The sequence below is a fragment of the Sebastes fasciatus genome, chromosome 22, assembly GCF_043250625.1.
Source record: "Sebastes fasciatus isolate fSebFas1 chromosome 22, fSebFas1.pri, whole genome shotgun sequence".
Classification (NCBI taxonomy): domain Eukaryota; kingdom Metazoa; phylum Chordata; class Actinopteri; order Perciformes; family Sebastidae; genus Sebastes; species Sebastes fasciatus.
Window position 1 is genome coordinate 5,171,677 of NC_133816.1, and position 11,530 is coordinate 5,183,206.

The following is an 11,530-nucleotide window of genomic DNA, read 5'->3' on the forward strand; positions in this document are numbered from 1 at the left end:
CAGTCTTTGAACACGCTCCATCTCCTTCTATTTAGACATTGCTCTTCAAAAGTAATGTCCTTCTAAAATGTGTTTGTGTGTGTGTGTGTGTTAAGGATGCTCTTTTTTTCTGATTGCATTGATAGAGTGCTGGTACGTATTTTTTGTTATTGTTGTCAAAAAGAAATCGTGACTTTAGTTGTAGACTTTGTGTATTAATCTATAAAGTAATAAAAAAGTAATATCCTTCTCACTTACCGTTGTCATATCTAACTTCCAAGACATGAAAGAGCCTCTTTGCTCATGAGGTCAGGCGATGAAGCCCCTGTTGAAGCTCCTAGCTTCTTTAGGTCATGCAGTTCTGCTTTCAACTCTGACAGTTTTACAATTCAGTTTCACATGCATTTTTTGCAGGGAATGCATTTTCTAGTTATTTTTACATTCCAATTTAGTTATTTAACAAACAATATTATTTATTTATGTATTCAGTCATATTTTTGACTTGCCTGATAACCTTTTACCAGGCCTACATTTTGTCATTTTTTGGTGTTCCACAGATAAACAAGATTAAAGGTCTACTGCTCATTCAAAGCTAGTCTCATAGCCAAGGTCTCCATTTGATAAATGCTGTTTTTGAAAATACTGACATCTTGTGCTACACTAATTCTGCTCATTTCCATAATAGTAAAATAAAAGTTTCAGCTGACGCCAAAACTTAGGTTGCTAAATGGCAAGTTGAAAAAGGAGAAAAGAATCAACTCGAACTTATCCAGAATCTAATTTATTAAAATATGAATGAATACCTATATGATATTTTATATAATCACAATGAATACAGATTTCTAACAGGGCTTTCTAGACATAAAGAAATGGATAACATATTTATGGTGTACTCATTTAATTCACAAAACTTAACTGTTCCAGTGTTTGAGGTCTGAATTGAAAAAAAATAAAGCTTTCCGAAAACAGCAAATGAACAATGTGAACAAAATTGCACAGATCCAAACTGAGAGCCCTGGGGGACGCCAGATAACAGCCGGGAAATGCTCACACCTCCATATACGTACACAGCAGCTACAGTAGTAGTAATCTTGGCTGGGGTTGCAGAAAGTATTGACACGTTTAAGTCGGGTTAGTGAATCTCATCCACCCAATTTACACACTTCACAATACATGTCAGATTTTCACTACTGTTGTAACAATACGGATGGCTTTACTTATACACAATGCTTATTGCTTTCAAACATCATTTGTAAAAGAAACTGGATTTAATCAATGCGCCCGATTTGACTGTTATCAGGCTGTTAAATAGGCGTTATCGGTCGCTATAAGCACCATAGATGTGGGTCAGTAGGGGCCTACTACATTGTAAAAGTGAAACTGAAACTGAAAAGGCAACACGTTGTAAAACTGAATGAAACGTTACGTTTTGAACACACACGAAAAGGCTTCTTTAGGTTTAGGCAACAAAACCAAGTTTAGGGAAAAACATTGTGTTTTGGGTTAAAATAACTGTTTCAAAATTGAAAGCAAAACTTAACGCTTGGGAACACAAAGACAACTACACATTGTTGGTTTCACACGGGATGCGATCCCCGGCCTCCTGGGTACTACAGCGCCTGACTTCCGCTTCTGCTCCTGTCATAACTACTACAGTCGCTAGAGGTCGCTGTCGTGTTCTTTTATATCTTCTTTCGATGATCTACCATGTGAATAAATGATAAAACCTACTAGTGGGTGTAGTAGGCCCCTATTAATACACATCTATGGAGCTTATAGTGAGAACGCCTAATTAATAGCCTGACAACAGTCTAATCGGCTGATCTATCAGTGCCACCTTATTGAATACCAATCCCACCCATTTGCCCACCCATCATCCCACCACCAAACAAACAAAAATAATTTAATAAAATTCACACAAACATCCAAGAACCTGAATCTGAGTTATAAAAACCATTGAGCAAAGTTATCAACACACACCCATGCAAACGTGAACAATCTGATTTAAGATATGAATAAAAAAGAAGAAAAGAAAATACACATAAAATACAATAACTTTAAGTGGAGACTTTCTTTCAACTGTGCCATTGATGCAGTAAAACAGTGCGCTAGTGTGAAAATCAGTGCATAATATTAAAACCGCTACCTTCAGAAACTTGGTGAAACATGCATTTACCGAATGCTTGCTGACTATTGCAACATTTCCCCGGGTCTTTGGCTTTTATGGAGACCAACATGACGACGATGTACTGTGAGAGTAAAAAGAAAACCTATAAAAGGCACTTAAAACTACTTGGATATTGTTTTATTTCTCACACATGGCAAGCTTTGTCTACGTACAGGTTTACCTATGGGATTGCCAAGTATTATAGACAATGACAACCGTGCTCTGCCAGTATTTATTATGCACTGAATCATCTTCTCCTTACGTATCCTGTTAAATAATTCAATAAAATCTCTAAACAGTACCATAGCATACAGCAAAACCATCATAAATAGTGTAAACTAGCTGTATGTCACCACATGTAGACTAATCTGCTAGTTCTTGTATTACTGATAAAGATACGCATTTATAAAGCCACTAGTTTCAGACACATTTAAGACCTAACTATGACAGCTACAGCATTAACATGGTAAACCACAAATGATATCATCGGGAGTAAAAATATAAAAAATAAAATCTGTGCTAATGCATTGTAAGTGCTATGGTTGACAGAGCAGACTTAAAGGGCCAGTGTGTAGGATTTGGTGGCATCTAGCGGTGAGGTTGCAGATTGCAACCAACTGAAACTACCGCGTGCCAAGCGTGTAGAAAATCGATAGTGGCCGACGCGAAAACATGAATGGCCCTCTCCAGAGCCAGTGTTTAGTTTGTCCGTTGTGGGCTACTGTAGAAACATGGCAGCCGGCTCTGTGAAGAGGACCTGCTCCTTATGTAGATATAAACAAAAATACTATTTGTATTTTCAGGTGATTATACACTAAAGCAAACATACTTTCTAATATTTATATTCCATTTCTGCCAATAGATCCCCCTAAATGTTACAGACTGTTCCTTTAAGCTGAACAGATTTAAAGGAGCAGTTTGATATTTGGGGAATTATATTTGCTTTCTTGCCGAGAGTTAGATGAGAAGTCCAATACCACTTTCTGACATGAGAGTATCTATCTTTTCATCTTACTCTTGGCAAGAAAGCAAAAAAGTGTATTTCCTAAAATGTCGAACTATTCCTTTAGGATAAACGTAGTGATTTAAGTATTATTTGATAGTATTTGACACTCAAACGTCTTCAATAAGGATTTCACTGCAGGTTAATTGGCTGTGGAATGCTCGTTAAACAGCAGCTTTGACTACGACATCTACAGCAGCTTTGACTACGACATCTACAGCAGCTTTGACTACGACATCTACAGCTTAAGACTGATAGTATAAACTTGTTTCTACTTTTGGATTTTTACCATGGCATGGTGAAGTGTTCACTATCGGCTTGCTATTACACTTCATAATACCCGGCTGGTCATGTGTCATAAAAGTATCACATATCAGTATTCAAGTTGTGAACTTTGTTCTGTGGCCAAGCTTCATAAAACATCACTTCATAGATAAAACGTTCATAGAACAATGCAAGAAAACATTCATAAATCATCAGGAATGCAGTTGACGCCAGATCCCTTCGCTATTCACAAGAAATTCCCACACTGGAAGATCAACAACCAGAAAATATAAAAAAAAAAAAAAAAAACAGCTCATGCATGGCAAATAAAAAGGACATAGTTAAAAGAAACAAGGCACAAACTTTACACAGAAATGCCTTTCTAATAGACACACTGATTCTGTCTGTAGCTGATTAAAGGTCAGTAGTAAAGGCTCTAAAGTAACCTGAGAGGGGTTCCATTTCGCCAGCTGCTTTCAGGTGAACACTTCCATCCTTCTGATGCAATTAGCCATTAAAAGTGGTTTCCAAATGCTGAAAGTAGCAGTCACAGTGAGTAAAAAAAGCATAATTTTCCCGTCACTCCTTTAGGTTTTTCTTGACCCTGTTTACTGCCAGTCTGGGCCTTGTAGAGAAAGGCAAAAAATAAAAGCTTAGGATATCCACATACCAAAGCTGCTGCCCAGCTCCCATAGCACTAAAAGAGGACGGTGGAGGCGAGCAGATGGATTCTTGAGTGTGTATACAGTGTTTCATCATGGCAGCCCAGGAGCTACTGTAGTGCTACCGGCCTACACGTGGGTGCGGAAGTGGTGGCTGGCTTGGATCGGCTGCCTGCTTCGGAGCGGGATGAGCCACAGGAATTTCCAGCGAGTGCCACAAACTTCAGCTAGCGCCCACTGCCAGGATTTCTTTGAGCCATATCTGGGGAAAAAAAGAAGCAATTATCCATGTTAAACTAACTGAGTGATTCCACTTTCATATACAGCGGGTAAAATAAGTATTATTATATTAAGTATATACTTTTTCCCTGTGTCACTTCACATTATTACACATAACTTAATTTCTGAACTTATTTGTTTTGGTTTCTTTGTATGTTTATATTACTTGGGTTGTTACCAACATCTGGTGACAATTTCATGTCAATAGCGCCTTTGGAAATATATTTACTGAGAAAAATGGTGACGTGTTCAATACTTATTTTACCCGCTGTATATCTGTTCAAGCTGGAGCTAGCAGCCGGTTAGCTTAGCTTAGCATAAAGACTGTGAATGGGGGGAGACAGCTAGCCCTGCTTTGTCCGTAGGTAACAACAAGCAGCTCTGAAGCTCACGAATAAACACATTATATTTTCGCTTGGAATCTCTGTTGGTTGCCTGACAAAACACACACATAATAATAAACCCATAAAACCACCAGTTGACGCTTTTATACTTTGTTTTTTTGGACGGATTAAACAAACAAGATATAACGTTGTAAGTGAGCTTTAGAGGTGTTGGTAGGTGTATTTTGTAACCTCTGGACAGAGCCAGGCTAACTGTTTCCCCAGTCCTTATGCTAAGCTAAGCTAAGCGGCTGCTGGCTCCAGCTTCACATTGAGTGGACAGACATGAGAGTGGCATCGATCTTCTGAGCTAACTCTCGGTAAGAAAGCGAATAAGTGGGGCATAAACGGAGTTAAACAGACTCACATTTCATTGGTGAACTGAGCCATTTTCTCAATGGTGGTAGTGTCCTGTAAGGGGGGAAAAGGACAACGCAAAATGAGAGGAGGATTTCAATCTATTGCTCCTGTAGAAAACTCCATCTCTACAAAACTTTTCTCCAAACACCAGCTTGCTGTTTCTCACCTCATCATGGAGGCTAAGTATAGATGTTTCTAACATTATAACAACGCCACAAGTCTTGATGAAAGCTTGTAAATTACTTGTAATAAAGAATGTAATTCTTAACATCTTGCAGGTAAACGCTGTCGTTGTCAGGATGTACAAACACTTGCATGCACACTCCCTCACACACATACGCAGCCTAACCCCAGACTCTCTCTTTCTCTCGTTTCTTTTCTATTGATCGCTCCATTACTGGCATTGATTGTTTTATTTTTGCGTACTATGTCATTCGGTTGTGCCTGCAGCTCTGTGTGCTGCTGCCTACTTTGTTAGATTGTTCTTGAAAAGACAGAACATGCTTTTAATAAGACAATCAAGCTAAATTATACTGCAAATAAGTACCATCATGCTTATTTCATAGAGCCGACAAAGTGACTCTAAACAGTTACATTACCTTGGAAAGTCACATTAACCTAATTACAGCAGTAAATGTCATTTGAAACCAGATAATGAGTCGTTACTCAGTACTCACAGAGAGGATGCCCGTCAACTGAGTGTAAAACAAGCTAGTCATGCCAGCAAACATGACCAAACCCATGAGCGCCGAGACTCGCAGCAGAGCCAGTTCATGGCGTGTTGTAAACATCTCCTGGCAGAAGAAAACAGAACGGCAACCCTTCGGTGTAAAATCCTCTTGTTTTCATAATCACAAAGCTCTATGTGTGATGACTTTTTCATCTTGAAATATTATATATATTTATGTATCAGATTCTTAGAGGATGAAAGCATTGAGCACTGTTACATAGCACTTTAATATAACTAAATAAATACTGCTACACGTGCATGTCTGAAATGCAGTCTGTAAGCTCTAAAAACATTCTTTATGTCAACTGAGGACATCATTCCTGCAGAATGTACCTGGTCTAGTCCCGTCAGCGGCTGGAAGTAATAGTACTGGCAGAAGTCCAGCACCAGGGTGTACAAACTGAGGACCTGGGCATAGAAACAGAGCTGCAGGAAGAGCCAGTGGTTGTCTTCTCCCACACAGTTATTGATCCTGGAAGGAAACAAACAGGATTTAAGATATTACCTTTTATCATTTTTGACAATTTTCATGAAAAAAAGAAAATGTTTTCCCAGAACTATATTTGCAACGAGCTATTCCATTTTGTTGTTTTTTATTATTTATTCCTACTTTTCAACACTGTTTTGTGTCCGATATGTAAGGCAAGACCTTCACAAGTGTGTGTATCCTTACCAAGGACAGTGGTGGTCCATTCTGCGTACACAATGTCCACAACGGCTGCAGTGGTGGGACCTTTTGGGTCTCATTAAGTTGCACTTATTGCACAACTCCCATTGCTCTCGCTCTGTGACATAAAAACAAGTTGTTTATTGGTTATTACTGGTAGTGTTGTATTATTCTAGTATTGGTAGCAGACATAGTGACACAGTAATAACATATTGTTTGTACTTTGGTCTAAAGACCGAAGGGAAATGTATTAGCTGATAGCGATGCAATAAATGTGCTCCAGTTATGTAACATGAGGAGCAAAACAGGAGAATTAAAATGCTGTATTGAGTATGTTTAGTTATTTACAGTTATGAAGATTTATGGATAAACAGTTAAATGTGCACAATCTGACAAACTGGATTCTGGATCCATACCGGAGTGAGGTATGTGGGGGTCCACAGGAAGACGGCCGGGATCTGCTGTGGAAGCTCTGAATAGGGCCGCAAAGCAGAGTGCTGATGCTATGTAATAACCTGAGGGAAAACACAGTATTCAATTCTACTTGATGCTTAATATGTCACAATACAGGATCAATAACAAGGTTTTTCTTTGGAGTAAATCACATAATGCTCCATGGATGCTCCAGAAAGTTACTTGCTAGATTTGAAGAAAAATGGTCAAAAGATATATTGTTAAAACCCAAATTCCGCACATATATTCAAATCAAGCACAATTATGGCACTGAATCTTATGTTCTGGCAAACTTATGAAGGAGTCAAAGGTCTTTAGTTGCACAGGTAAGAACAGGAATCCTTCCTTTGGCCCTTGAAGTCGGTAGATTTACAAACATCCCAGAGGACAACAGGTTGTGCGAGTTAGGAGAAGTTGGAAATGAATCACACTTTCTTTTGTATTGTCCATACTATGATGAGTTACGAACTTCTATTATAAATGAAATGTCTGTTCAAAATCCCAACATGTTTTGGTGCTCGGATGATGTTAAAATGGAACGGCTTTAATTTGAATGCTTATAAGTCGGCTACATTCCTTCCTCAAGCTTGGAAAAAACATCAGGATGGTTTATTTGTCTAGTGTTATTTATAATTTATACTGCTACTCTGGTTTCTGCCTTTGTCTGTTCTGTATTTTCTAAATAATGGTGTCCTGTAAGCCCGTTTGGGTTGGGCATTTCATTTATGCATGACATAATAATATAATCAAATCAAATCAAAATCAGCCTAGTAGACAGGAATTCCAATGACTCATTTTCCGTGCTCTCTCCCCAACAGTTGAGAAATGCTATTTTTAATCTCTCATATGTGTCAACAAAGAAATTCCTACAGTGGGATACCAATGATGATACTCACAAACGACTATGGCCCAAGGGATGTGTCCCTCATTGTAGTGTGGAAGCAGAACCAGTTTAGTGACAAAGAAAGTGTTGTAGAGCCAGATCCCAAACACCATGCTGATACACAGCCAGCCCATGGGGTCCACCACAAAGTGCAGTCGAAGCTTCATGGCTGCTGGGACTCGGGGGGAGGGGTGGGGGGAAACCTACAGTGGACCTCAACACACCAACACAGAAGCAAATCTCCATTTGATGATTGGAAATAGATCTCCACATAACAGACAGCAACTGGCTGACTAAACATCCCCTGCTCTCTCTCTCACACACATACAGTAGTTGATCAAATTGATTTTACTTTGATTGTTATATTACTTCTTTGCGTAAGCCTATGATACCATTATCACCAGTGTTACCACTAGTGATATCGTGGTGTACAAATATGGAACACCAAAATACATGTTATCACGAGCTCGTTATCCTTAGAACATTTTAACAGGAAATATCAGCACGTTTAATTAATGATGTCTAATTATCTTTTGATATGTTTAGATATATGTTCTTTTCTTCTGTACTGTTTTTTTTGTATGTATTTCATTGTTTTTATTGGATTGTTTTCCACTGTTTGGTTATTTTTTTCTGCACATTTTGTGTACTTCTTGTTGTTGTTTAACTTTTGTTGCATTTCTTGTTTTTGTTTTTTCATTGACTGGATTTTGTGCAGTTGTATATATGTGCAAATAAATAAATAAAATAGTTTGCATCACAAAGCTGTGATATTTTGCCTTAAATACTGTTATATGACAGTGGAAGTTATTATACATAAATGACTAGTCAAAAGAAAAATGATATGATTAAGATATCTGACATGTGCTGAGGAGGGTCATGTTTTTTAAATTGGTCATGAGATGAAACCCAGGCCTACTTCTGCTATTCATGTGCCATAATCACAGGCTGTAAAGCAGATCTGGGTGTATAAACAAGCCCAACCTGAACTACACTACAACACCTAACACATGTTTAACATTAGCATTATCTGCTAATCTAACCCAGTCTAGATTTGCATACCAACAGCCCTCACAAACCTGCTAGTCTGCACTACAAACCTTGTTATTGCAACACCTCGGTGGCTCCATCATTCATACTGTACTACTGATAACACTGACAGCCAGGATGGGCTGGGCTCTCCTGTGTTAGCTCAGCTAGCATCAGCAGGCTAATCTGATTTAATTAACGTTATTAACACGTTCATATGTAAATGATGTCATTGATTGTGTTTAGCGTCAGTCAGGATTTCCTACGATAAAAGGAAAAGATACATACTTGTTTTGTTGCTGTCCAATCCAGCGTAGGTGTCGGTGTCGCTACTTCCTCATCCGAGCCTCTGTGGGCTGGACAGGAGGACGGGACCGGAAGGGACAGGAGCACTGGTCTGCGAACACATTTCCGGTTTACTTACAAAATAAAACACTTTTAATGGGACTATATTCTTGTGATTCATAAAACACATATATTTAATAATAACAAGTATTTATTAATTTATAGTTTTATTAGTTGATTTAAAATTATTTCAATTTATTTTATATAAATAAATTACGAAGAACAACTAAAGGATTACAATAATATAATAATAAACTTTATTTCTAAAGCACTTTTCAAAAACAGGTTTACAAAGTGCTTCACAGACATAAAAACAGAAAACACATAATGCAATTACAAATTGTCAGAAAATTAATCAGCACCTTCATTTTTTTTCATCATTTACTTTTCAAGCAAAAAGGATCCCAATTCATTGCTTTCAGCTTCTCAATAAATAAACTGTATGGATTAATTGAATAGTTATTGTCAGTACTCATGTATGCAACATATATGCAATTATCCTGCTACACCAATATGGGACATGCCCAAATATTTTTTTTAATTATGATTTCTGTTTTTCTTACTTTATTATTTACCTCTTTGAGTTTCCTTATGTTGCCTTTTTGTGATGTAATGACTGCTGCAATAACACAATTTCCCATTAGGACTATTGATAATGTATAGTATCAAAGTACTTTATTGATTAATAATAAAATACTCTATTTATCTATCTATCTATCTATCTATCTATCTATCTATCTATTTATCTATCTATCCATAGGTGTTTTGTTACTGGAGATTGCTCCAGATATCCAAATTCTTTAAAGAAGAAATTTTACTCTTTTGGTGGGAGATGGTGAATACTGGGGCTCTGGTTTGACTGTACACCCCTCAGGCTTTTATTTGAAGGACAACATTCAAATTTCCTTTTCTATCCTGGTTGTCTGCGTGAGCTTGACTCAGACACTGTGGACAGGTGGGCGGTGGAGCGCAGTGCACCAGCAGCAACAGGGAAAACAGTCTGCTGCCTCCTTCTGGTGAAAGATGAGTACCACATGTAGAGGCAGTCTGCTTCCTTCACTTCTGTGTTGTTGTTTTTTAAATGTATATTTTGATTATATTATATATATCATTTATATAATAATTAACGGTATATATTCTATTCTATTTCAATCGAATTTAATATATATATTTTTTTATTATTTCAAAATGACAGTATACATAGTAACAGCAGAAAACATTAAAAGCATTTACATAACAAAGAGCTGTGCCAAACATAAAAGGACAACAGAAATGAAACAAAACCAACATAAAATAAAAATAAAAAAGACAATAAAAATAAATAAATAAATAGATAATAATAAAAAAGACCATGCGAGAGTATGACAATAATTCCACTTAAAAACTTTAAAGATATTGCATACATTCATGGTTTTCATTGCTTTTTTGTTTTGTGAGGAAGAAATTGTTGACAGATATAATTCCATTTCTTTCATAAATACAAAGAAATTAGGCTTTTGTCTGGGTAAATTTACACTTGTTAATGTGGAACTGCGCGAGAATTAAAATTAAATTAATAAGAAAAAATGCATTACTGTCTTTAGTCACTGTAATCATAGCAACCAAATATAATATTTCTATAGTACAGTGCAAAATCTGAGAAAATGTTAACAAGTATAAAATTATTGACCTCTTTCCACAATTCACATGTAAAATTACAGGACCAGAATAAATGATAGCAAGTTTCAGAATGTGATTCACAGAAGGAACAATTTACATCTATGTCGCTCTTTATCTTTTGTAAGAAAAGTGAAATCTTATACTTACACTTAAATTACAGCGTTATTGACGTCACCGAGCTGTACGTCAACGTCTGTTATGAACGTTGTCGTCACTACCGCATTGCATTGTGGGATATCAATTCAATTCAATTCAATTTGCTTTATTTACTATCAGGTGAACACTATTGCCAAAGCGTCAATTCAATAATACATTTTAAAAAAAGAAAGAAAGGAACAAAATAAAAACAAAAACATTTATATACATATATACAATTCGTTAAGCAAATTACAATATATAGATATTTAAAAAGAACATGCATGTAAATGGAAGAAAACAATAAAGAAGTAATTAATGTTTGTTTTGTCAATAAAACAAACAAACAAACAAATAAAAAACAATTAATAACAATATATTGCAATATCAAATGATAACTGTAAAAAAAAAAAAAAAGAAACAAACATGAATAAATGAGAGCAAGTTTCAGGATGTGATTTGCAGATGGAACAATTTATATTTATATTTATTTTGATATTGATTTGAATGGGGAGTTCACTGACACGACAGT

The 11,530-nt window shown here is 36.6% G+C and overlaps 1 protein-coding gene across 2 annotated transcripts; it reads right to left on the reverse strand.

Annotated features, from left to right (window-relative positions):
* Positions 1 to 860: 860 nt before the first annotated feature.
* zdhhc21 (zDHHC palmitoyltransferase 21) lies at positions 861 to 9,224 on the reverse strand. Of its 2 annotated transcripts, none has more exons than XM_074623468.1 (8): positions 9,144 to 9,224; positions 7,844 to 8,033; positions 6,911 to 7,009; positions 6,501 to 6,612; positions 6,161 to 6,299; positions 5,775 to 5,891; positions 5,105 to 5,148; positions 861 to 4,337 (listed from the first exon to the last, which is right to left on the reverse strand). In XM_074623468.1, the coding sequence occupies exons 2-8, from the start codon at positions 7,995 to 7,997 to the stop codon at positions 4,205 to 4,207; spliced, it is 798 nt and encodes a 265-aa protein (XP_074479569.1). In that variant the 5' UTR covers positions 7,998 to 8,033; positions 9,144 to 9,224; the 3' UTR covers positions 861 to 4,204. The 2 variants fall into 2 exon arrangements, with proteins under 2 accessions (XP_074479569.1, XP_074479570.1); XM_074623469.1 differs by having other exon boundaries at positions 7,844 to 8,044; positions 9,148 to 9,198.
* Between the last annotated feature and the right edge of the window lie 2,306 nt (positions 9,225 to 11,530).